Below are 26,251 nucleotides of genomic sequence, written 5' to 3' on the forward strand. Positions count from 1 at the left end.
TACGTCAACCATCGCCATTTTCCAGATGAGGAACCAGGGCTTCAAGAGCTGAAGTGATTTATCCAAGGTCACATCCAGGGCTGCCTGGCTCTGAGTCCGGGCTTTTTCTTCATTCCTTGCTGCTTCTGGAATAGCCCAGAAGGTTCTGAACATGGGCAGAGACTGCCAGCCTCCCTTGCCACCTTGAGTATGGCTGGCCTGTTGCAAAACACCCTCAAGGAGGACCCCAAAGTGCCTTTCTTCCAGGCTGCTGCCTGCTTTCTTTTGGACCACGTCTGAGTTCTGGCTGTCCCTCACAGGAGTCCCTGTTGGCCAAGAGATCAGTCACTTCTGGTTACGAGGGCTCTCCTGGAGCAGTCGTGAGAAGGGGCCAGCCAGAGTGGGGACCTCGGCTTCCCCTGGCCAGGAGGACAGGACAGGGGCCTAGAGGCTACCTGGAGCCCGCTCTGCCCCTGATGGCTGCCTGCGTGGGCCAGAGCTCAGCACATCTGGGCCCAGGTTTCCTGTCACAGAGGGGCCGCCTCCCTGCTCCGTGAGGCTGGGATTCCACTGTGGCCTGATGGGGCCCTGCAGATGTGCCAGGGAGGTTATCAGGTTTCCTCAGCCCAGACCCACCCGCACTCAAGAAGGGAAGAAGGGTGTGACTTCGGCGTACTTGGAGGTTGTGGCGGCTCCCCAGAAAAGCCAGACTGGGGCCAGGCCTCTGGCAGTGCGCCCACCCTGCCCTTGGGAACCCGAGCAGATCAGAGGAGCAGAGAGCACATCTCAGCCAGGTGAGTGAGCTGTTGGGGACCCTGGGGCCAGCCCCTTCCCCTCAGCCTCAGTTTCCCCATGTGCATTGAGACCTAGGAGGCGGCTCCTTCAGGACCCTCTACCTCTTGGCCCTGGGTAGGGGGCGTTTCTTTGTAGTTCGTCTTTTGGGATTGAGGGGAGTTACTGCTCCTTTCTGTGGAGGGCCCACCATGGACCCTGGCTCCAGGGATGCCCTGGGCTGAGGTGGGGGCTTTAGAACCAGAATTCTTGGGGTTTCCTGACCTGCAGCTAGAGAGCTCCTAGCCCCATGTCCAGCTCTGGGGGTCTGTCTGCTTGTGAGTCACTGCCCGATTTGGGTGTTTTAGTCCTCCTGGCTTTTCAAGTCATTGGTCCTCACCTGGTCCCTCAAACCAGGCTCTAACCCGCCATCGGTTAGTTCTTGGGGCTGCCCTCAGTTCTGGCCTGGGTTGGAGGGGCCACAATCACACTCTAGTGGGCTGGTCGGGCTTGGACACAGGCCTAATGGTCATCATGCCCACACGTGTCTCTTTGCCACATGTGTGCGAGTCTTTGTGGAGAGGTTTTAGCTCCCAGGGTATTAGGGTCCCTGGGGGTCACTGGGCTAGCTCTCGGCCTTCAGCAGGTTACAGATGGGAGATCTGCTCTGGGAGTGCCAAGGAGACCGAGACCCACCTAGGGTCAGGCACAGGGCTTGGGAGGTGCCTGGGGAGCACTCGGCTTAGAAGGGGATGTGACCCTGGACCTCACATGCAGTTGATGCTCTGGGTGCCATCAGACAGATGGGCCTTGGGCTATCCCAGGCTTAGGTGGGGGCTCACAGAACGACCTCCTCGTCCCACCCAGGCCCCCAGGAGTCCCAGGGCAGAGGAACTCAGTCTGGTCAGCCCAGACCTGGGGTTGGGTTCAGCTTGGGTCATTCATAACCGAGGTTGGGGGCACTCGCTGGCACACAGCCCATGTCCTTGTCCTCCCAGCCCTAGGATCCCTGGTCCACCTGTCCACATCAGCACAGCCACCCCTGGGTGTGAGGGTCAGGCTGCAGACCACAGCGCCTGAGTGCCCATCCTCATAAAGATGGCAGCCTGTGCTTGGGGAGGGCCCTGCCATGGCCCACCAGGCAGTGGGAACATGCTCCCAGCCCTCCGCCCGCCAGCTCGGATTCTGGCATCTCCTGGGAGGATATGGACCTGGGTGGGTGGGGATAGGAGAGGAGGAAACCTCAGGCGGGGAGCGTCAACGGCTCATTTCCATCCTTTCTGATCTTCATGCCCATATAGAGAAAGTGACCTCTTAAGTCCTTCTCGAAGACATTTAAGGAGAAATTCAGGGTTTAAAGGCCTCATCCCCACCCCTGCCAGGCAGGGCCGCCTGGTCCCATGTTTGCCAAGTTGCTCCAAAGCTGGCTTCTTGATGCTGTGTAGAGGGGAGAATAAACCCATGCCCTCTCGATGTTCCGCCCGCCCCCAGGATCTCACTAGTGGGAAGGGACCAAGTGGGAGGCAGGACGGGGGAGCCCCATCTGCAGCTGGCTGACTGAGCACAGGGGAGCTGCTTTTCACATCTGTGTGTGGGGAGGAAAGAGAAGGGTGTACACTATTAATTCACGTATTCAACACACACTCCCATTATCCCCCTTTTACACAGGGGAAATGAAGCACAGGGAGGTGAAATGACTTGCCCAAGGTCACACAGCTGGGCGTGGCAGAACCAGAACTCAAAAAGAAAGTTAATAGTGCCCACAGGAGCCTGGGGAAGTTCCCTGAGGGAACTTTAGCTGAACCCTGAGGGACGGGACGATTTTGCAAGATCCCTCGCAATCTAGCTGTCTGCGTAGGTGGCTGGGTGTCTGCCGCTGGTGGCAACGAGTGCGAGTGCGTGGGCAGGCACGGGAGGCCTGGCCCTGGCTCCTCCCTGACCCTGGGCTGGGCTGGTGGGTGTGTTGGGTATGGCCATGGTTTGTTTCTCTTTCCCAGGCGGGCCCTGGTGCTGGAGTTCGAGTCAAGGCTGCCTCAAATGGGAGTGCCCAGAGCTGCCATCCCGGGGGGTTGGTCCCAGTGCCAGGTGGATGTGTGTGTGTGTGCAGGACTGCACTCACGGTCAGGGGAGGCCTTCGCGTGCATCTCTACAGACAAGTCTGTTTTGGCCAGAAAGTGTGTATGCCTGTCTACATGTGTATCTAAGTGTCAGTGTGTCCCAGTGTGCACTTGTGCATCTGTGTTGGTCTGAATGTCTGTGGCTGTATGTGCGTCCGATTACGCTAGTATGAACATGAGCTGTGTGCCTGGCTCCACCTCTGCACATGTCCTGTGTGTGTGACTGGGGTGTGCATCTGTGCCTGTGTGTGTACTGTGCATGAGCCCCTCAGCCCGGGCCCCCTGCCATGACACAGAGACCCACCCCGGCCCCCCAGCCCCAGAGCCCTCCACAGCCTGGTGCCCCACACTTCCCAGGGCTCTGATTCAACCCACGGTTGTCCTTGCCTGTGTCACTGCCCCCGACTCCCCGCTGATCTCCTTGCCTCGGTGTCCCTCTAGTCTGTCTGCACAAGCACATTTTCCTCAGCATAGCCCTGGCATGTCGCCTCACTCCCCACCTCTGCTGCTCCCCCGTCACCAGCCTTCAGCAGCACCCCCCACCCCTGTCTTTGAGACCTGCTGGCCTGCACTGGCTCTTCTGGCTGCCCTGCCATTCGGTGCCTCGCCCTAGACTTGCTCTTTCCCAAAGCCAGGGGCTTCCCCTCCTGGCAGCTTCCAGGCCCTGTCCTGAGCTGGCTCGCCCTGGCCTTTAAGTTGAAGTCAGTCTTTTCTAAGTCGACAAACAAGAGCCCTTGGACAGGTGCTAACCAGGCAGTAACACAGGAGGGGCCATGGGGTGCCCTCTGACTCCCCTGTCCTTTTACAGCCCCTTGGTTTTCCTGGGGTTGCTGTGGTTTTAAGCTCTGCCCTCTTTTTTATATTGCGGTAACACTGGTTTACAACATTATATAAATTTCAGGTGTACAGCATTATATTTCAATTTCTGTGTGGATGACATCATGTTCACCACCCAAAGACTAATTACCATCCATCACCACACACATGTGCCTAGTCACCCCTTTTGCCCTCCTCCCTCCCCCCTTCCCCTCTGGTAACCACTAATCCAATCTTTGTCTCTATGTGTGTGTTTGTTGTTGTTTTTATTTTCTGTTTATGAGTGAGATTATACTGTATTTGACTTTCTCCCTCTGACTTATTCCACATATCATAATACCCTCAAGGTCCATCCATGTTGTTGCAAATGGCAAGATTTCAGCCTTTTTTATGGCTGAGTAGTATTCCATTGTGTATATATACCACATCTTTTTTATCCGTTCGTCCCTTGATGGGCACCTAGGTTGCTTCCAAGTTTTGGCTATTGTGAATAATGCCACATTGAACATAGGGGTGCATATATCTTTACGCATTCATGTTTTCACGTTCTTTGGATAAATACAAAGCCGCGGAATAGCTGGATCATATGGTAGTTCTATTCTTAATTGTTTGAGGCATCTCCGTATTGTTTTCCATAGTGGCTTCACCAGTCTGCACTCCCACGAGCAGTGTATGGGAGTTCCCTTTTCTTCACAGCCTCTCCAACATGTTATTTCTTGTTAATATAGCTATTCTGACAGGTGTGAGGTGATATCTCATTGTAGTTTTGACTTGCATTTCTCTGATAATTAGTGATGTTGAACAATCTTTCATGTGCCTGCTGGCCAGCTGTATATCTTCTTCAGAAAAATCTCTGTTCAGATCTTTTGCCCATTTTTTAATTGAGTTGTTAATTTTTTTGTTGTTGAGATGTATGAGTTCTTTGTATATTTTGAATATTAACCCCTTATCAGATAGATGGTTTGCAAATATTTTCTCCCAATTGTTAGGTTGTCTTTTTGTTTTGTTGATGGTTTCCTTTGCTGTGCAGAAGCTTTTTAGTTTGATGTAGTCCCATTTGCTTATTTTTTCTATTGTTTCCCTTGCCTGGTCAGACATGGCACTTGAAAATATGCTGCTAAGACCAGTGTTGAAGAGAGTACTGCCTATGTTTTCTTTTTTCTTTCATGTTTTTTTTTTGAGGAAGATTAGCCCTGAGCTAACATCTGCTGCCAATCCTCCTCTTTTTTTTTGCTGAGGAAGGCTGGCCCTGAGCTAACATCCGTGCCCATCTTCCTCCACTTTGTATGTGGGACGCCTACCACAGCATGGCTTGCCAAGCGGTGCCATGTCCGTGCCCGGGATCTCAACCAGCGAACCCCGGGCCACCGAAGCGGCACGTGCGCACTTAACCACTGCGCCACTGGGCCAGCCCCCCACCTATGTTTTCTTGTAGAAGTTTTACGGTTTCAGATCTTACATTCAAGTCTTTAGCCCATTTTGAGTTCATTTTTGTGTATAGTGTAAGATAATGGTCTACTTTCATTCTTTTGCATGTGGCTGTCCAGTTTTCCCAACACCATATATTGAAGAGACTTTCCTTCATTGTATGTTGTTGGCTCCCTTGTTGAAATCAGCTGTCCATAAATGTGTGAGTTTATTTCTGGGCTCTCGATTCGGTTCCATTGATCTGTGTGTCTGTTTTTGTGCCAGTACCATGCTGTTTTGGTTACTATGGCTTTGTAGTATATTTTGAAATCAGGCAGTGTGATACCTCCAGCTTTGTTCTTTTTTCTCAGGATTCCTTTGGCTATTCAGGGTCTTTTGTTGATTTTAGGATTCTTTGTTCTATTTCTGTGAAAAATGCTTTTGGAACTTTGATAGGGATTACACTGAATCTGTAGATTGCTTTAGGAAGTATGGACATTTTAACTGTGTTAATACTTCCAATCCACAACCACAAAATATCTTTCCATTTCTTTGTGTCTTCTTTCATTTCTTTCAACAATGTTTTATAGTTTGCAGTGTATAGGTCTTTCACCTCTTTGGTTAAATTTATTCCAAGGTATTTTATTCTTTTTGTTGCAATTGTAAATGGGACTGTATTCTTAATTTCTCTTTCTGCTACTTTGTTGTTAGCGTATAGAAACACAACTGATTTTTGTATGCTGATTTTGTATCCTGCAACTTTACCGTATTCATTTATTATTTCCAAAAGTTTTTTGGTGGATTCTTAGGGTTTTCTATATATAAAGTCATATTATCTGCAAATAGTGACAGTTTCACTTCTTCCTTTCCAATTTGGATCCCTTTTGTTTCTTCTTCTTGCCTGATTGATCTCGCTTCCAATAAGAGTGGTAAAAGTGGGCATCCTTGTCTTGTGCCTGTTCTTAAAGGAGTAGTTTTCAGTTTTTCTCTGTTGAATATGATCTTGTCTGTGGGTTTGTCATATATGGCCTCTATTATGGTGAGGTACTTTCTTTCTAGACCCATTTTATTCAGAGTTCTTATCATAAATGGATACTGTATCTTGTCAAATGCTTTCTCTGCATCTATTGAGATGATCATGTGATTTTTATTCTTCATTTTGTTAATGTGGTGTATCACATTGATTGATTTGCAGATGTTGAACCATCCCTGCATCCCTGGAATAAATCCCACTTGATCACGGTGGATGATCTTTTTAATGTATTATTGTATTCGAATTCCTAGTATTTTGTTGAAGATGTTTGCATTGATGTTCATCAGTGATATCGGCCTGTAATTTTCTTTTTTTGTGTTGTCCTTGTCTGGTCTTGGTATCAGTATCATGTTGGCCTTGTAGAATGAGTTAGGAAGACTCCCCTCCTCTTCAATTTTTTGCAAGAGTTTGAGAAGGATAGGTATTAAGTCTTTGAATGTGTGGTAGAATTCACCAGGGAAGCTGTCTGTTCCTGGACTTTTATTTTTCAGAAGGTTTTAGATTACTGTTTCGATCTCCTTACCGGTGATTGGTCTATTCAAATTCTCTATTTCTTCTTGATTCAGTTTTTAAAGGTTGTATGATTCTAAGAATTTATCCATTTCTTCTAGATTATCCAATTCGTTGGCGTATAGCTTTTCATAGTATTTTCTTATAACCTTTTGTATTTCTGAGGTATCTGTTGTAATTTCTACTCTTTCATTTCTGATTTTGTTTATTTGAGCCTTCTCTGTTTTTTTCTTGGTGAGCCTAGCTAAGGGTTTGTCAATTTTGTTTATCTTTTCAAAGAACCAGCTCTTAGTTTCATTGATTTTTTTCTATTGTTTTTAAGTCTCTATTTCATTTATTTCTGCTCTGATTTTTATTATTTCCTTTTTCTACTGATTTTGGGCTTTGCTCTTCTTTTTCCAGTTCCTTTAGGTGCACTGTTAGATTGTTTATTTGAGATTTTTCGTGTTCGTTGAGGTAAGCGGGTATTGCTATAAACTTACCTCTTGGAATGGCTTTTGCTACATCCCATAAATTTTGACATGTTGTATTTTCATTTTCATTTATCTCCAGGTATTTTTTGATTTCTCCTTTGATTTCTTCATTGACCCAATTGTTGTTCAGTAGCATTTTGTTTCATCTCCACATATTTGTGTCTTTTCCAACATTCTTCCTCTAGTTGATTTCTAGTTTCATATCTTTGTGGTCAGAAAAGATGCTTGGTATTACTTGAATCTTCTTAAATTTATTGAGACTTGTTTTGTGGCCTCATATGTGATCAGTCCTGGAGGATGTTCCATGTGCATTTGAAAAGAATGTGTATTCTGCAGTTTTTAGATGGAATGTTCTGTATATATCTACTAAGTTATCTGGTCTAATGTGTCATTTAAGGCCAATATTTCCTTATTGATCTTCTGTTTGGATGATCTATTCATTGATGTAAGTGGAGTGTTAAAGTCCCCTGCTGTGTCACTGTCTTTTTCTCTTTTTATGTCTGTTAATAATTGCTTAATATAGTAGGTGCTCCTATGTTGGGTGCATAGATATTTGCAAGTGTTACATCCTCTTGTTGGATTGTTACCTCTATCATTATGTAGTGCCCTTCTTTGTCTCTTGTTACAGTTTTTGTTTTAAAGTCTATTTTGTCTGATGTAAGTGTTCCTACCCCAGCTTTCTTTTCTTTGCCATTTGCATGGAGTATCTTTTTCCATCCCTCCACTTTCAGTTTCTGTCTTTAGTCTGACATGTGTCTCTTGTATGCAGCATATATATGGGTCTTGTTTTTTATCCAATCAGCCACCCTATGTCTTTTGATTGGAGCATTTAGTCCATTGACATTTCATGTAGCTATTGATAAGTATGTACTTATTGCTATTTTGTTACCTTTTTTGGGGGTGTTTTAATAGTTCTTCTCTGTTCCTTTCTTCTTCTCTTGGTCTGTTCCCTTGTGGTTTGATGGTTTTCTTTAGTATTATGTTTGGGTTCCTTTCTCTTAATTTTCTGTGTATTTATGATAGGTTTCTGGTTTGTGATTACCATGAGGTTCAGATATAATAAGCTACATATATAGCACTCTATATTAAGTTGATGGTCTCTTAGGTTTGACTTCTTGCTAAAAGCTCTACTCTTTTACTCCCCTCCTCCCACATTTTATGTTTTTGATATTGTATTTAACCTCTTTGTGTGTGTGTGTGTATCTGTTACTCTCTTATCATGGAAATAGATAATAGAAATAAGTACTTTTGTATTTTGACCTTCATATTAGTTTCATAGGTTGTTGATCTGCTACCTTTACTATATATTTGCCTTTACCAGTGATTTTATTGTTTCTGGTTTTCTGGAGGTTTTTTTTTTATATATATAATTTTCTTATTCCTATTTGTGGTCTTTTCTTTTCCATTTAAATAAGTCCCTTTAGCATTTCTTGTAAGACTGGTTTCTTGGTGATAAACTCCTTTAGTTTTTGCTTGTCTGGAAAACTCTTTATCTCTCCTTCCATTCTGAATCATAACCTTACTAGATAGAGTATTCCTGGCTCTGGGTTTTTTCCTTTTAGCACCTTAAATATCTTGTGCTGCCCCCTTCTAGCCTGTAAGATTCCTGCTGAGAAGTCATAGCAGAAGTCATTGGCTTATGAGGTTTCCTTGTATGTAACTTGTTGCCTTTCTCTTTCAGCTAATAGGATTCTCTCTTTATCAATTCTTGTCATTTTAATTATAATGTGTCTTGGTGTGGGCCTTTTTGGGTTTACTTTGTTTGGTGCTCTTTATGCTTCCTGTACCTGGATGTCTGTTTTCTTCCTTAGGTTAGGAAATTTTTCAGCTATTATTTCTTCAAATAGACTCTCTGCCCCCTTATCTCTCTCTTCTTCTTCTGGGACACCTGTTATATGGATGTTAGTGTGCATGATGTTGTCCCAGAGGTCCCTGAGACTGTCCTTGTTCTTTTTAATTCTTTTTTTTTTTTTTTTTTTTTGGAGCAAGATCAGTCCTGAGCTAACATCTGCCGCCAATCCTTCTGTTTTTGCTGAGGAAGACTGGCCCTGAGCTAACATCCGAGCCCATCTTCCTCTACTTTATACATGGGATGCCTACCACAGCATGGCTTTGCAAAGCGGTGCCATGTCCGCACCCGGGATCCAAACCGGTGAACCCCGGGCCGCCTGAAGCAGAATGTGCGCACTTAACCGCTGCGCCACCAGGCTGGCCCCTAATTCTTTTTTCTTTTATCTGTTCAGCTTGGGTGATTTCCTCTAGTCTTTTGTCCAGCTTGCTGATCTGTTCTTCTGTATCTTCTACTCTGCTATTGAGTCCCTCTAGTGACTTTTTCATTTCCATTATTATATTCTTCATTTCTGATTGGTTCCTTTTTATGTTTTCCAATTTTTTGTTGAAGTTCTCACTGAATTCATCCATTCTTCTCCGGAGATCAGTGAGCATCCTTATGACTATTAGTTTGTACTCTTTATCAGGTAGATCATTTATCTCTGTTTCATTTAGTTCTTTTTCTGAAGATTTGTCCTGTTCCCTTTTCTTGGAACATATTCCTTTGTTTCCTCATTTGCCTCTTTCTCTGTGTTTATATCTATGTATTAAGTATGACAGCTACATCTCCCAATCTTGGAGAGGTGACCTTATGTAAGAGATGCCTGATAAGTCCCAGCAGTGTGCTTCCCTCTCATCACCAGTTCCAAATTTTCCAGGACTGTCCCCTGTGTGGGCTACATGTGTGCGTGTGTCCTTCTGTTGTGGCAGGGTTGCTCTTGCTGCAGGTGCAGGGGGAGGCTAGGCTGTTCCCCTGGCTGGCTGATTGTAATGCTCAGCTGCGTGTGACTGCTGTGGATCCTACAGTCACTTTATCAGGCATGGGGAGCCCAAGCACAGTTGGCGCAAAGTCTTATAGCATGTTCCTGCTGTAGTTTTTCTGTTAAGTGAGTAGGCCTCCAGTGTGGCTGATTTCTAGGCTCGGGGGGCCTACAAGGCTGTTATCAGCTCTCTCAGGATTTCAGCTGGGTGGGGCTGGCCTTCAGGTGTTGGAGGGTGGGGCTGATCCCCTGTGTGGCTGTTTGGGAAGCACAGGTCTGCTGCAGCTGACCACCCCCACCACCCACAGGCCTGCATACCTCATCAACATAGTCCTGCCGCATCCACATGCCCCAACCCACAGAAGCAGTCCCACTTACTCCACTGCAGAGGCCCCACACACTCTGCCAACACAGCCCCACCACTTGCTCATGGCTTGCTCCCCAGAGGCAGACCCACTCACCTGGCTACAGAGGTCCCATACACCCTGTGTATGCAGGCCCACACATTGCCCGAGGGCTTGCTGTTGGGCGGAGCCAGTCCCTAGGGTGGGCTGCCTGCCCTAGCTGAGCTGGATTAAATCAGTGCTCTAGTGGGTGGGGCAGACCCCTGCACTAATAGGCCAGGGGAAGAACTCCAGTGGTGTCTGCCAGCATCTGTGTCAGCATACCTGTACTAAGGAGGTCTCACCTCTCACTGAGATGTGCCCAGAGCCCATCAAGTGAGTCTCTTTTCACCAAAGGACTGTGTACCTTTTTGGTGACTTTAGGTTGCTTTCCGAAATGGGTGAATTTGTGCGTGGGCCCTTTGAAAGCAGACTTTTCTTTCTCTTATGTTTGATAGCTTTTCTCGGGGTATTCCCATTGTTGCTAATAGCCAGCAAAGCCGGATATTATGACATTTGTCTTGGTTGTGCTGAGTCCAAAAGCTGCTTACTGTGGTGAAGCTCTCCCACTCAGATCCCCCATTCCCCCAGGGAAGGCTTTGTACCTTAAGATTGCTCCTGGCCAGGAAGCACCACGACTAGAATGTGGCTTTTTCTTCTGCAGAAAGGAATTTCTGCCTCTTCCACCTCAGTCAGCACTGTTGAGAGTTTGTGGGGTTCTTTTTACCCAGCTTTCAGTTCTCTCTCAGGGGCCATTATTACAAGAGGAGTTGTAAATTTGTTGTGTCCTTGGGAGGAGGTGAGTTCAGAGTCCTCCTACACCGCCAGCTTCCCAGCAATCCAAGCTCTGCCCTTAAAAAAGAATTGTTTTAATTGAGGTGAAATTCACATAATATAAAATGAACCATTTTAGAGTGACTAACTAAGTAGCATTTAGCACATTCACAATGTTGTGTAACCATCACCTCTATCTAGTTCCAAAACATTTTCATCACCTCAAAGGAGACCCCCTACCCATTAGCTATCACTCCCCATTCCCCTTCCCTCCAGCCCCTGAAAACCACCAATCTGCATTCTGTCTCTATGCACTTCCCTATTCTGGACATTTCATATACGTGGAATTATACAATATGTGTCATTTGGCGTCTAGCTTCTTTGATTCAGCATAAAGTTTTTGAGGTATATCCAGGAGGTAACACATGTCAGTACTTCATTCCTTTTCATGGCTAAATGATATTCCATTATTTGGACATACCACATTTTTTACCCATTATCCATAGATGGACATTTGGGTTGTTCCCACCTTTGGCCTATTAAGCTATGCCTTCTTGACTGTGGGGGTGCTCTGCATTGGTGTTCCTTACATGCTCTGTGGGCAGGATGACCTGGCCCCAGATGGTCACACCACATCACCCATTGAATGGCTACCAGTAGACCCTTAGAGAGAGCAAACTTTAATGGCCTTTTCTCCCCTTGAAGCTGCAGGATTTGTTTCTTTTTTTTCATATCAAGATAAATGCCCACAGGGGCCGGCCCAGTGGTGTAGTGGTTAAGTTCACGTGCTCCGCTCCAGTGGCCTGGGTGTCACAGGTTCAGAACCCAGGTGTGGAGCTAGCACCACTCATCAAGCCATGCTGTGGCGGTGTCCCACATACAAAATAGAGGAAGATTAGCATAGATGTTAGCTCAGGGCCAATGTTCCTCACAAAACACTTTTTTAAAAAAGATAAACGCCCAGAGTTTCCTTGGCATCTCCCCAAGAGTGAGAGGGGAAACAAGGCAGGTCTTTCCAGTGCCTGTCTCAGGTTACTTCCTCCAGCCTGGTAATTGGCATCGTTGCAAGTGAGGCCTGCCTCTGTGTCCCCAGCTTCCCCTCGGGACCAGGGCTGTCATTTGCAGACAGCCCCACAGGGACCCTGGCTGGCTCTGCCTGTCTTTCTTCAGCTGCCCTCTCTGTTGAGCAAAGTTTCCAAGTTTTTGCTGCATGTCCTGTGTCCGTGCAGCTGGCAGCAAGAGAAGGCCCGTCCCACTTCCTCCCTCCAGGCCCTCCACCCGTCCTGCCCATATTTTCATGCTTGTGCAGGGTGACGGACTCCCGGTGGCAAGTGCTGGGAAACCAGCTCAACTAGCAGAAAAGAGACTGGCATCATGTCCTGTGTAGCTGGGACACGCCGTCTGGTCGGCCCTGGCTTCAAGCAGGGACCAGGGACGCCGGGAAATCACTGGCCTCCCTGGCTGCTCAGGCCGTGTTCTCATGCTCGGCAGGACCTCACCCCCACCCTGTGGAGTTGGGGAAGGTAGCTTTTCACAGCACCAGGCTGGCGACATCCTGGCTCAGAAACCCCAGCCACGTCAGGGAGGCCTGTCTCCTGGGGCCGACAGGAGTCCTGAGGAAGGATTTTGTTGACCCTGCTCAGGACACAGGTGCATGGCTAGACCCTAGGATAGCACGAAGGCCAGGCTGGGTGGGCGCCCCTCCTGTGGCCTGGGGCAGGAAACGGGCAGCCTGACAAATGGGCCTCCCAGGGCCCTGCCTGTGCTGGATGCTGGCATGTGTGTTTATTCCCCTTCAAAACCTGGATATCAAAAGCCACTCATAGTCACTGCGCTCACCTGTAAGCCTTGTCTTTCTTGCCCATTGATTCCCGCGCCTAGACTGGAGTCTGATACACATAGCGAGTTACTTAGATATAGGTTGAACGAGGACTGAAAAGGCACCGTGATCCATCTGTTTCTGCAAAATGTAGGATTGTCCCCTCGAGTGAAGACTGGTCCCCTTCTCTGAGGCTGTCAGGTGCCGCTTCTGTGGAATTCATTCTGAAGTGAATTCTTTAAAGGAAGCAGAAGAAAAGCCTTGTTTTTTTTCTTTTTCAGTTTAATTTCCAGGAAGGTGTTGAAATCTGCAGTGGGTGAAAGGATACATTCTGAATTCGCTTTAGAAAAATTATCATAAAAGGAAAAGTCAGCATCTTTAAAATCAAGGCTTCCTAAAAAACAGATCACGTGCTTGGGTGGGTTGTGAGAGCTACGATTCTGATTTTCTTGGGAAGAGGCGACCAGGAGAGGACAGGGGAAAGGCTCCAAGAGAACCTGCTCCCGCCAGGCAGCGAGGGGGCCTGCGCCTTTGGAGGCCTGGCTGCAGGTGCACTAGATGTGCAATGGGGACACATCTCTGAGGATTTATTGAGCACCTCCTGTATTCCGGGGCCTGTGCTGTGCTCCAGGGAGGCGATGGGGAGCCACCACCACAGTGCACGCCCTCTTGGAATTTACAATCTGGCTGAGGAGACAATCCCAAGGTTGTAAAGTTTACAACTCTGAAGAGTGCTACAAAGAGGGGTACATGGTACTCTGGGAGGGTCGGTGGGGGGAGGGACCAGCTTCAGGTAGAAGAAGGTCAGGGAAAGCTTCCCTTAAGGGGTGAAGCTTGGACTGGACCTTGATGTCTGGGTTGCAGGTCAGTAGGTGGAGTGTTCAGGCAGTGGGAATAGCATGTGCAAAGGCCCTGGGATGAGAGCTTGGTTTCCCTGAGGGACTGAGGAAGGTCAGAGAAGGCAGTGGGCTAGAGAGGTGTGGGTGAGCCTGGGGAGGTAGGCAGGGTCTGGTGACCGTGGTGATGACTTTAGCCTCATCCGAGTGGCAACGGAAAGCTAGGAGAGTGTTTTAAGCAAGGGGGTGGGACCCGCTGTGTTGTACAAGGCCCTCCGGAGGGGCTGCAATGGCAGAAAGCCATTCTGGGGGTGACTCCGTTTCCCCTCCCTCCTTGACTTCTTCCCTCTATTAGACTTCAGCCACACTTGCCAGTCTCTAAACCGGTCCTATTTTGTCCTGCTAGCGGGACAGCCTGCAGTCAGCTCATGCAGTCCTCTGCATGTGGGATTGGTAGTGTCCCTTTTATGCAGCTGTCTTTCCAGACCTGCAGAAACACCAGCCTCCTCCACCAAGCCCTTTTCTGCCGGTGCCTTGCCCCAGGCAGCCTCCCCTGTGGGAGCAGGTCTCCCATCTCCCCACTATCAGAGATGTTTGTTATTTTTGTTGTCCCTGCTCCCTCCCAGCTATGTGACCTTCCATCAAGTGCCCCGCCTCTCAGGCCTCAGTTTCCCCAGCTACAGAACGGAGACAATTTCTGCTGCAAAAGGTGGCTGTCAGGATTGAATGAGCTAGCCTGTGTGAAATGCCCAGAGCTCAGCACAGGACCCAGAAGAACTCCAGAAATGCGCCCGATTAGCACTGGGCCGACAGCGTGTGCCTGGGGCACCGAAACGTTTTTGGCAAGAATGTGCTGTTTCAAAATAGCCATTGTAGATGGTCATCATGAGAAAAGTCAGGACTCTATTGGACTTCCTTATCTAATGTTTAGGGCTGTTTTTATTTATAGTGACATCCCAGTGCTTAGAGCTGCTACGGGACCCCACGGGGCTGTAGGGTTGTGGGTCCTCTGTGGTCATCTTGCCTGTCCCCTCATCTCTCAGAAAGGACCCTGGACTCAGAGAGCGTGGCCAGGGGTGGGGGTCTTTCCAGGCCAGCCAGATTGCAGACAGCTGGGCAGCACCCTCGTCTCCTGGTCCTCCCACCTCAGAGTGGGCGCATCGGCCCCACCTCCTTCCCTCGGCCTGGGTGTTCCCTATGGCGGGCCTGGCTGAGGACATGGCCCGTGTGAAGCGGACAGTCAGCGGTGCCTGCACAAAAGTGCGTTTCTACTCTCTCTCTCTCTGCTGAACACCCTGAATAGGTGTTCAGGCCCTTGAAAAGGGGATCAGTCACCCAGTTTGGGGGAGCCACTGGTGCAGGGGAGATATGGCTTCCCACTCTTGTGGACGCACCAGGTCCCAGAAGAATTCTGTGGCAGGTCTTGAGCCAAGGGATTCCCCTAGCCAGCGTGACCTCACTGACCTCACGGGAAGACCCTGGGAGAGCCTTGCTCACCCCAGAGTTTATGTAACACCATCTTTCCCAACCACCCTCAAAGCTGCCCTGTGACATAAGCAAATGTGCGCCAGCGTCTGCCCAAGGCTGGCCTGGGAGTGTTTACCGAGCACCTGCTCTGGGCCAGGTGCTTGCACACATCATCCACTGAATCATGTGGACCGTCCTGCAAGGTAGCGCTTGCCACTGCATTTTTTAAAATCGAGACATAATTCACATACCATCAAATGCATCATGTGAATATGTATAATTCACTGAGTTTTAGTATATTCACAAGATGGCGCAACCATCACCACTATCTAATTCAAAAACATTTTCATCACCCCAGAAGAAATCCCATACCCATTAGCTGTCACTCCCCATCCCCAGGCAACCACTAATCTACCGTCTGTCTTTATGCATTTACCTCTTCTGTACATTTTATATAAACAGAATAATGCAATATGCAGCCTTTTGCGACTGGCTTCTTTCACTTAACATAATGCCTTTGAGGTCCATCCTCATTGTAGCATCCATCAGTACCTCATTCCTTTTTAGGGCCGAATAATATTCTACTGTATGGATGTACCATAATTTTTTTATTCATGTTGATGGACATTTGAGTTGCTTTCACTTTTTGGCTACTGTAAATAAATGAACATTTGTGTGCAAGTTTTTGTGTAAATGTGTTTTCAATTCTCTTGCGTATGTACCCAGGCACAGAACAGCTGGGTCTATGACATCTCCCTGCTTAATCGTTTGAGGAGCTGCTGGACTGTCTTCCTGAGTGGTGGCACCATTTGGCGTGCCCCTAGCAGCACGCCAGGGCTCCTGCTGCTCCCTGTCGTCTCCAGCTCTTGTCGTTGTCTGCCTTTGATTACAGCCACTCTAGTGGGTATGAGGCTCACTGTGGTTTTGATTTGCATTTCCCTGATGGCTGGTGATGCTAAGCATGTTTTCAGGTGCTTATTGGCCATTTGTCTGTCTGTTTTGGAGAAATGTCTATTCAAATCCTTTGCCCATTTTTGATTTGGGTTGTTTGTCTCTCGATTGTTAAGTTGTCCCACCAAGTCTACAAAGTTTTGGTAAATTGAGGCTCAGAAAGGGGATGTGACCTGGCCAAGAACACTGGGCTAACAAGCAGGTTGGTCTCCGCCTCCCACCCAGCAGGTCGGGGCCACTGTCTCCACCCAGGGGAGCAGCCTCCAGCCTCCAATTTTGACCTGCCTCCCAGACCACCCCAGGTCCTGTCCTTGCATTTAAAGGGGTAGGGCCCTGCAGCAGAAGGGTGGGCCGGAAAGGGGGGAAACAGCAGTACTGAGGAACCAAGCCAGTCGTCTCTTCCCCTCCGAATCACGCGGACCTGGCTGACGTGGCCCAGGCTGAGGGGACAGCCTGGGTCCTGTGGTCGGGAGCCTATTTATACTGGCTGGGCCGTGTTGCAAGCTTTTCCTGCTGGCAAGAGGGACGTCACTGGGTGCTGACCTCACCAGAAATGCTGACGCACCTTCCTCTCACACTTGGATCAGATGGGCAGCCGAGCCTCCTCACTTTGTGGCCACCCCCGTCCTCTCGCAAGTGTCTGCCCCCTCCCACCCACCTCTGGACTCTCCTCCGGTGTCCCTATTCCCTGCAGCCCTCCGACCGTGTCCTCCTCTTACAAGTGGTTATGGGCTGAAAGGTGTCCCTCAACTTCATATGTTGAAGATCAAACCCCCTCGAACCTCAAAATGGGGCTATATTTGCAGACAGAGCCTTTAAAGAGGTGATTAAGGTAAACTGAGGTCATTGGGGAGACCCTAATCCAGCATGAGTGGCGGTGTTATAAGAAGAGGAGATTAGGACGCGGACACAGACCCAGGGCCACCATGTGGGGAGACGAGAAGAAGGCAATCATCTACCAGCCAAGGAGAGAGGCCTCAGGATGAAACCGACCCTGCCGACACCTTGATCTCCGACTCCTAGCTCCAGGACTGCGAGAGAACACGTTGCTTAAGCCCCCAGTCTGTGCTATTTCGTTACAGCAGCCTGGGTGAACTCATACATAAGCTCTGCTTGCCTTCGGGGGCCCTGATCCCCGGGCTTGCACACGGCCCTCGAGGAGCCGAGCGCTCAGAGCATCGTCTCGGATTTGACAGCCCTGGTTTGGACGCCCTGCTCCTCTTAAATGTTCCCATGCACGGCAACCTCGTGTCTCTGGGCTCAGAGGCCTTTTTAAACGAGGAGACAGTACGGACCGTGGGGGAGACAAGGTGAAGGCACATGGCTGTCCCCCGAATGTGGACGTCGGTCAGGCATCACTGAGGGTCAGGAAGCTCTCCAGCCAGCCCTGGCTCTCCTGCCCGGAGCAGGCCGCGAGCCGCTCTGCACTTCAGTTGCCTCATTCAAGGGAGCCGAGGCATCCCTGCCGGCCGCCCTTCCTCCCCGGGCTGTTGCAAGATGAGGTCAGGGATGTGAAATGAAGAAGGATCCTGCTTGGCATGGGCCCCAGGAAGCAGCCTTGCGGGGGTGGGCACAGAGATGAGGAATTCAGCAGAAGCGACACTCTCTGGAGGAGAATCCAGAACTGGCCCTCGGGGGTGGTACTGGTGAGGTAAATTGAGCATGGCGCAGTAAGTGCCATGCCGGGGTGCCAGGGAGTCCGGGAGGGGGCGGAGGCGTAGCCTCCTGGGCATGGGGGTGTGTCTGGTTTTGTCCACTGCTGGCTCCTCAGCACCTGGGAGTGGCTGGCACAGAGTAGGGCCAAATAAAAGTTTGTTGACTGAATAAATGATTGATGGTGGCGTGTCTACAGAGGGACTAGCAGGTGAGTAGGGTCCAATAAAAGTTTGTTGAATGAACAAACGACTGATGGTGGGCATGTTTATAGAGGGAATAGCAGGTAACAGCCTTGGTGGTTGTGATTGGTGCCGGGGCAGAGATGCACATCTGGTCCTCCTCTTCCTGGTCACCTCCGCTTTCCTAGTCCAGGCTCCACAGGCCCAAGGCTGTCCCCAGCTGGAGCAGCTCAGGCTCCCTGGCAGCCCCCTGGCGTCCCACCCTAGCTCCCCAGCCTTCCGGCACCCTCCTCCCTGCCAGGCTCCGGAGGGTATAGGCCAAGGATTCTCTTTCAGGCCTGGGCCAGCCCTCTGCTCCTTGTCTGCCCTTGCCCGGGCCTCAGTTTACTCCGCAAAGAAGCAGCAGGTTGCCTAAGGAGGCGCGGTCTCCAGGGCCTTTCATTCTGACGCTCAGAAGTCTGCAAGCAGGGGACCAGCCCACAATCACTATCTTTCAGAGAAAGTGAAACTTGGTCCCCAACCGTCATGGCAGTGACTCCCCCTCCCAGGCTTCCCCTCTGAGCTCACAGCTTCCCCATCTCCTCCACCCCCCACCCCGCCCCCCGACAGTTAGTACTTGGAACTAGACTTTCATCTTTCCTTTTTCCTTCAAAGAACTTTTGCCTTTTATGTCCATGACGGCAGCAGCGCCACGAGGTGGGCTGAGAAGTGCTTTTCTAATCCTCATTTTACAAGTGAGGCCCAGAGACATTACGTGACTCTGGTCACACAGTATGTCAGCAGGCTTGAATCCTGATCTGTTTCTCTTGCCCCAAGCACCCGGTTCTCCCCAAGGACTCTGTCTGTAGAGAAAGGGCCTGGCTGCGGGCCTGGGATGGGGAAGACCGGCTGTGTGTGGGGTGCATGGTAGAGGAAAGGAGATGGCTGGGAGCCCCACGGGGGGATGCAGGTCCTGGGGCCAGAAACACAATCTCAGGGCTGCCAGCCTGGGTCTGGCTCTGTGCCCAGAGCCCGGTGGTTTCCGCTCACAGATGTCCCAACAGCCCCGCGGGAGGGCGGGAAGGGGACCCAAGAAGGAAGATGTCTCGCTCCCTCAGCCCCAAACCACTGTGGCCTGTGAGGCCAATGGCTCCTGGGCTGAGACTGGCCGGCGGGCTCTCCAGGTGCCCAGTGGCAGCCTCTGCCCTCCATCCCGGGCATAGCCCTCCTGCAGATGGCATGGACCCCTCGCTCCCAGCTTACCCCAGGAAGGCTGAGGCTGCGGTTTGCATCATCCTTGGGCGTGGGGCTGACCTCGAAGAACGAATTCGAAGAAAACAGGAGGAGGAGCAGGCATGCCACCGCACCCAGCGCCCATTGGCCGCCTGTGGAAACTTTGGTTTTTGGGGTCATGTTCCCAGAAGGCCTGCCCTCCCCCTCCCCCCCCACCCACCTCACGAGGTGTTGGCCAATCGCCCCAGCGGGCATAAAGTGGCTGCCAGCCCGCAGGGCTCCCAGCCGGGAGGTGTCACCCCCGACCGGCACGGGCAAGAGCTCGAGCACCCAGCATGCGGGCACAGCTTACACAGAGGATGCTGCTCAGTAAGTACTTCCTTCCTCTCTGCTAGCACCAGCTTGCTGTGCCCACAGACGCCAGCGGGGAGCAGGGGCACCCTCTGTCCTCTAGGAGCTGGGGAGGCTGGGCACCGGATAGAAGGATGTCAAGAAGGGGAGAGAGCCAGGAGGTCAGGCAAAGAAAGGGGGCCACAGCAACTTTACAGGGTGGAAAACGGGTATCCCTGGAGGGCTTCCAAGGGGAGGTGATGTAGAGGCAACTCTGGGAGCCAGGGAGTGAGGGAAGGGGACGGATTAGGGGAGAGGCTGGGGAAGCAGGAGGGAGGTGGGAGATGTGCTGGGCAGAGCAGGAAGCTGCAGAAGCTGAGCGGGAAAATGGTGCAATGTCTGGAGGGGCTGCGAGGCCTCCTTCTGGCCTTGATTCGCAGGGTCTGGAATGGACAGACGCAGACAGGCTCAGGGCCCTGGAGCCCACGCAATCACACAGCACACATAGCCACACCCACAGGGTGACATGCACACAGAGTCCTGTGACATCATCCAGAGCCCTTAATCTCACCAACCTGAGAACCCCCATAGGCAGCCCGGGGTCTCCACGGTGGATGGAGCGCAACACCTGTGTGTGGCCAGCTACTCCCTTGAGCCTTGCACAGACCTGGGTGCCCACCCAGGCAGACACTCTAGTCCCAGGAGCACACTCACCCGGGCCCCCCGCCTAGGCCCAGCAGCAGATACCTGGGGAGGTGTCCACAGGTGCCCTGTGGTTGCTGCGCCTGGGCGCCCAGCCCCTCGGCTCTCCCCAGCAGCGTCTTCCCCAAGGGGCCAAACGGTTCTTAGGAAGGGAACATGGTGTCACTGCCTTCCGGGCCATTGCGCCACAGGCCCCTTCCGACCACGTGGCTGCCGGTGCCTGGCGGGTGGGGGTGGGGGGAGGCGGGTGAGCAGTAACTGTGCCAGCCCCCCAGAACACTCTGACGGGCTCACCGCCTCCCTGGTGGGCCTGACAGAAGGGGCCCTTTATGGAGAGGGGAGGGAGGGGCATGAGAGTTCAGGGGACAGGCTGGCCTTGTGTGACCTGGCCAACCCTGCTCCTTCTGCACCTTGGTCTTCCTGTTGGTGAATTGGGGGCATGGACTGGATGCTCTCGCACATCCTTTCCAGATGGAAGCTTTGGATGGAAAGGCAGCCTCTTTTGGTTCCGCAGACGTAGCTCAGGGTGCCAGGCTGCTCCGGGGCGCCCAGCATGCAGCCTCTCCAGCCCACCTGCATGGAGGGCCAGCGTTTGTGATGGGAGCCCAGGGTCCTGTGGCAGTAGCGTCCCATAGTCCAGAGGTCTTTCGGAGAGCAGCCCCACATGGGCCGCCCCAGGTCAGCTCCTGAAGCTGCAGGAGTCCCAGGCGCAGAGTTCCTGTCTGGCGCCACAATCTCCAAGTCTTAAAGGCCACCTTGGTGAAGCGCAGCCACTGTCTCCAGTGCTGGACAGTGACTCTCTGGGGAGGTGGCAGCGGCCCGGCAGGCGCTCCGGTGCACACACAGTGCACAGCCCGCCCTTGGAGGCACAAGGCCCGGGAGGATGGGATGGGCTGCGACCTCCAAGGCCCTCTTGGGTGCCTCACCTCTGAAAGCCACCCCCCTGTGGTTTCCTTGTCCAGTCAGGTGATATCCCCTTCTCTGCCCCAGGTCTGGTCCTCGGACTCCTGTTTCTGAACACGGCGGCCATGGGCAGCTGCTCGGCCAACTACCAAGGGCTCCTCCAGCAGCTCCAGAGTCAGGCGGACTTGCTGCAGGACACCAGCCTACTCCTGGACCCTTATGTGAGCGCCTGGCCCCTGCTAGCATCTGAGTCTCAGACAACTTTGGGGTTAGAGCAGGAGTGAGCCCCAGAGAGGATCAGGCCCAACCCCCACTCACCCAACCCCAACTCAATATGGGGCGGGTGGGGAAACCGACTCCCTACGTTATTCCAGGGTCGACGTCGAATCTCAGGCCTAACCCTGAGACACCAAGGAGAGGATGCATCTTCCCTAGCTCAGTGGGTCTGGAGCACGAACCCCAACGCCACTGCCTCACATGTCCGTTTGTCCAGCACGCTCACTGCACGCCTACCAGGCGCCTTGTTCTAGGCCCTGGAGATGTAGGGGTGAGCGAGACGAGTCCCACCCTCCTGAAGCTCACGGCCACCTCCCCGCCAACACTCCCCCCACCATGATCACTGCCTGTGCGCTCCCCCCACCAGCTACACCATCCCTCTGGCCTTGCCTGCAGTGACCCGGGAGTCCTGTCCCCTCTCAGGCCTCAGTTTCCAGATCTGTACAATGGGAGGACTGGATGGGGGATGCAGAAGGTAGCCTTTCAAGGCTGACCAGAGCAGACTTGTCTGTGTGTGACGGGGGCTCCAGCTCACTCCCTGATTCTCCTTTCCCTCCAGATCCGCCTCCAAGGCCTGGACACGTCTGAACTGAGAAAACTCTGCAAAGAGCGCCCCGGGGCGTTCCCCAGCCAGGATGCCCTGTGGGAGCTCAGCAGGTGGGACCTCCTGCACACCCTCAATGCCACGCTGGGCCAGGCCTTGCACAGGTTGACCGCTTTACAGCAGGATTTCCCCAAAGCCCGGGACTGGCTAACGGTGACAATGAACATCCGTGGGTTCCAGAACAACATCCACTGCCTGTCCCAGCTGCTTCGTGCCTCCTCGGAGACGGCCAAGCCCACTCAGGCAAGCCCAGGGGCCTCGCCGCCCCCCATCCCTGCCTCAGACGCGTTCCAGCACAAGTTGGAGGGCTGCCAGTTCCTGAGCGGCTTCCACCGCCTCATGGGCTCAGCAGGCCAGGTCTTCCGGGAGTGGGGGAAGACCCCCCGCCGGAGCCGGAGACACAGCCCCCGCCGCCTGGCCCTGCGGAAGGGGCCTCGGGGGGTGCAACTCTTCAGGAGAGGCCGGAGACTCGTGCCCATGGGGCAGCTGCCCCGGTAGCCTTGGGGGCTCCCCTGGCAAGTGGAGGACCAGCAGGCACTCTCCAGGACTGCACCTCCCAGGGGCCTCCAAACCTGCTCCTCTCCATTCCCCACCTCTCAGAAGCACTTTAAGGGGTCTACCTCCTCCAGGCTGGGGGGATAGGGTCAGGCTATTGCACACCCCAGCCCTGAGTTCCCCGGTCCCGGTGGGACGGTCGGGTCAGGCCACGCGGGGCCAACTTTCCATTGATTCAGGGATCTGATGACACAGGCTGACTCATGGCCAGACTGACCCCTCCCCCTGCTCCGCTCCCCAGAGGCCTGCCGGCCCTTCCCTCTCATGACTTGCAGGGCTGTTGCCCCCAGACTTCCTCCTTTCCGTGGTGGCGCGGTTCCAAGGGGAGGTCAGGACCCAAGCTGGCCTCCTGAGCCTCATCTCAGTCTCAGGCCAGACACCTGGATGTCTGGGGGACCTCACTTTAGGCAGCTGTGACAGAGGCAGTGCTCCTGGAAGGAGCACTGATCTGGGGGATGCAAGGAACCCAGCTTAGCCTCTCATTCGCTGTGTGGCCTCAGGTAGGCCACTTTACCTCTCTGAATCTCAGTTTTCTCTTTGTGAATCGAGGGGATTGGGGACAGTGTAAAGCATTCTCCACCTGTCAGTTGCTGGGACTTGGTGACATAGGGTGCATATCAAATTCTCTCCGTGAACTGGGACACACGGGGCAAATGGACAGGGGGTGCAGCCCAAGGTCTCTGTTCTTCCCAGCACCTAGAAGCTCCTGGTCTGGGGTCCTGGCTGCTCCCCCTGGTGGTACATCGTGGAATTTTCTCATGCTGAAACCATTGCCCTCCTGGAGAGGGTCCCAGAAGCTGCTGGGACGTTTCCTTGGAGGCACATGACTAATTTATCAATTTTTAATCTGTTTTCTATTTATAAGGCTTATTTATGATGTGTATTTAATCTTAATATTGTGCCAACATATATTTAAAACTTGCCTGGTTTCTAAAGCCCCTGTGTCTGTCTGTTGCCTTGGGGAGAGGATTTGGAGGAGCCTGGCCTCTTGGAGGGGGGGGGTCCCTACATGGCAAGGCCACAAGTGGCCACCACCTGAGAACTGGGCTGGAGGTCCCTGCCCTGTCCAGGAAGGGAAGTCGCACGTCCCGGTCAGCTGGGGGCTCTGACTGTGGGGGCGTCTCAAACACAGACAAGGAGTTCGTTGTGTCTGAACAGGTCTCATTGGGGACGCTGGGGACCAGGGTGTCGGAGTTGGGGAGGGAGTGAGGAGGAGGGAAGGCTGGAGTGTGTGCGTTGCTCTGGGCCCCTGTGGGTGTGGCCGGGGGGACGTGTGCTGGTGTGCGTTGTACGAAATGAGCTGGTTAATAACAGGTCCTGCCTCACACGTAGCCTGTGACCTGGTATGTGCTTGAACCTGCCTCCTGATGGGCCCCAGGGGGGTAGGGTTTCCATCTGGCCCCCTGAAAACTGGGCTCCCTCACGATGCTCAGGGCTCCTCCTCCGGAGGGACACTTACAGGCTGGTGATGTGCTGGGGCAGCCACTACAAAGGAAGGGCTGACAGAAGTGGATGAACTTGTCCCGGATCGGTCCCTGTGCACCCTCGCTTCCTGGGACTGGGTGCCAAGTTGGGAAAAGGACTTACCATCGGAGTGGAGGAGAGCCCCGTGCAGGATGCTCAGCAATAGATAGGATTCGCTCTGCAGGTGAGAAGACTGGGGCTCAGAGAGTTTGAGTCACCTGCCCATGCCCTCAGAGCAAATTTCCTGGGGGCATGCACAGTGTGAATTCAGGTCCCACAGGGACGGGGCATTTTTCTGTTACCCTTCAGCCTCTGGAACTCAGCCGACAATTTTCTGAGTCCCTAGTGGCACAGAGCTCCCAAGTGAGGGGGCAGACAGACAACAGACAAGCAACAACAAGAGAAGCATCTGAGATTGCAGTCAAGCAATGTAATAGAGCCTGAGGGCAGGCAACGGGGGAGCTCAGGGTGGCATCTGGATGAAGTGACATCCACCCTGCAGGCTGAATGACGTGCTGGAGAAGGGGTGGAGTCTCCAGGTGGTGGGAACAGCTAGGGCAAAGTCTCCGAGCATTCAAGGATCAGAGAATAGTGAGTGAGGGCATCGCTGATTTATCAAAAAGGCCCAGAGAGAGGAAGTGTCTTGCTCAAGGTCACAGAGCAAGTTAGTGCAGAGATGGGGCTAGAACTCCAGGCCCCTGACTCAAGGAGCAGTCTCCCTGGGCAGCTGCCCAATGTGGGTTCCAGGCTATTTACCAAGTACCTAGCAAGGGCTCTCCACTGCCCCCTACTGGGCTCTCCCTTGCTCTCAGGGCTCCTGCCACACTGGCTACCTTTTGGCTCTCAAAATGCCCAGGGCTCACTTACCACGAGGCCTTCACCTATGCTTTTCCATCTGTCTGGAATGCTATTCCCTGTCCTTTTGGTCAGTGCATCCTCAGCAATTCTTCCCCACTGCCTATGGTGTGGGTCCAGCAACTTGGTCATCAGTTCTCTCAAAACGGACCCACCAGGGGGGCCCTCACCCGGTGTGGCATTTGCATTACTGTCCGCCTCCCCCACTAGCCTGGAGCTGCCGAGGATGGAGACCGCACCTGCTTCCATCTGCTCTGTCCCAGCACCCAGCACAGCGCCTGCACCCAGTAGGAGCTCAATAAGGAGCAGGGCAGACGGGGCCCTGGAGGAAGTCAAGGCGCCGAGGAGTGTGCCAGGGAGCATGGCCTAGACAGGTGCCACCCAGGTGCAGCCAAGAGCCCAGCTCTTTTCTGCCGGGCCCAGCATGGGTGGGGGGCTTTCCTTGGGCTGGGCTGCTGGGAAGTTGTGGGTGGGAGGTGGCAGACACCAAAAGCCAGGCACGCTCGGGTTCCTGGAGCGGAAGGGGAGCTGACGCTGCGGCTGGCATGCGGCTGCCCACAGAGAGGGCAGAGGTTGGTCTGCGGAGGAAGAGCTGGGAAGCCCGGGGTGGTTGCCCCCTCTCCTGCCTGGGCCCTTTGCCAGCCCCCACCCAGTGGATAAGCCGCAGGAGAGGTGTCTGGGACTGGCTTTGAGCTGGAGCAGCGCCCCCACCCCTGCCCTGAAGAAAGCTGATCAGGGAGCTCCAGACTCTGGGGCAGGGTCTCAGGGGTCCCTCTTGTGAGGACTTGTCACTGCCACACTGTGTCCTGATGAGACCACAGCTGTAGGTGCCCCCAAACCGCCGTCTCCCGCCTGGTCCTCCCCTGAGCCCACATCCACAGCCCCAGCTCTAGGAACATCTGCTGGGAGCCCCGTGAGCACCTCGAGGCTAAACTCACCCCCAGCCCCACATCCTTCTGCCTCCTGTTTACCCCCATGGCAGTCCCAGAGCCCCAGCCCACCCCTTCTCGCCCGTCAGCCTCTCTGCTCCCCATTGATCACAACGTCCCATAGTTTCTCCCACACCCCGTCTCTGGCACGTGCCTCCTCCTCTTTCGATCGCCAGCCAGGCCCTGGCTCCCTGGACATCGTCTAAAATCTCCCTATCGTCATCTCTTCTGCTCGCAAACCTTCAATGACTCCCTCCTGTCCTACTGCCCGTGGCATCAATTCCAAACTCCTCATCACAGCATGCCAGGCCCTGCCTGCTGGTCTCTGCATTCACTCCGGGCTCAGCTGGCCCCCATCCCACCCAGGCATCTGACCTCCCTGAGGCCTGCATCTCCCCCTTCCCACTCCTCCCACCTTCCCACCCTGACACCTGGCTCAA

General features: G+C 52.5%; 1 protein-coding gene and 1 long non-coding RNA gene across 12 annotated transcripts; one reads left to right on the forward strand and one right to left on the reverse strand.

Annotated features, from left to right (window-relative positions):
- Positions 1–167: 167 nt before the first annotated feature.
- LOC103548081 (uncharacterized) lies at positions 168–20,422 on the reverse strand. 11 transcript variants are annotated; one of them, XR_544165.2, is made up of 5 exons: positions 20,271–20,412; positions 19,224–19,354; positions 12,913–13,199; positions 10,905–11,151; positions 168–305 (listed from the first exon to the last, which is right to left on the reverse strand). It is a non-coding gene; the product is annotated as an uncharacterized lncRNA (long non-coding RNA). The 11 variants fall into 11 exon arrangements; XR_011542286.1 differs by having other exon boundaries at positions 19,224–19,345; positions 20,271–20,404; XR_544169.2 differs by having other exon boundaries at positions 12,913–13,128; positions 20,271–20,397.
- Positions 19,083–23,498, forward strand: OSM (oncostatin M). Its single transcript, XM_008515648.2, has 3 exons — positions 19,083–19,562; positions 21,216–21,349; positions 21,964–23,498. Exons 1-3 carry the CDS (start codon positions 19,529–19,531, stop codon positions 22,504–22,506), a joined length of 711 nt encoding a protein of 236 aa, XP_008513870.1. The 5' UTR covers positions 19,083–19,528; the 3' UTR covers positions 22,507–23,498.
- Positions 23,499–26,251: the final 2,753 nt, after the last annotated feature.

This window comes from Equus przewalskii, chromosome 7, assembly GCF_037783145.1.
Source record: "Equus przewalskii isolate Varuska chromosome 7, EquPr2, whole genome shotgun sequence".
Classification (NCBI taxonomy): domain Eukaryota; kingdom Metazoa; phylum Chordata; class Mammalia; order Perissodactyla; family Equidae; genus Equus; species Equus przewalskii.

What these genes read in the sequence shown, in the direction of transcription:
- OSM (XM_008515648.2), top strand. Translation starts at nt 19,529, where the DNA reads ATGCGGGCACAGCTTACACAGAGGATGCTGCTCA. An exon ending in TACACAGAGGATGCTGCTCA is followed by an intron (nt 19,563 to 21,215) that starts GTAAGTACTTCC and finishes TCTCTGCCCCAG; the next exon opens with GTCTGGTCCTCGGACTCCTG. An exon ending in GCCTACTCCTGGACCCTTAT is followed by an intron (nt 21,350 to 21,963) that starts GTGAGCGCCTGG and finishes CTTTCCCTCCAG; the next exon opens with ATCCGCCTCCAAGGCCTGGA.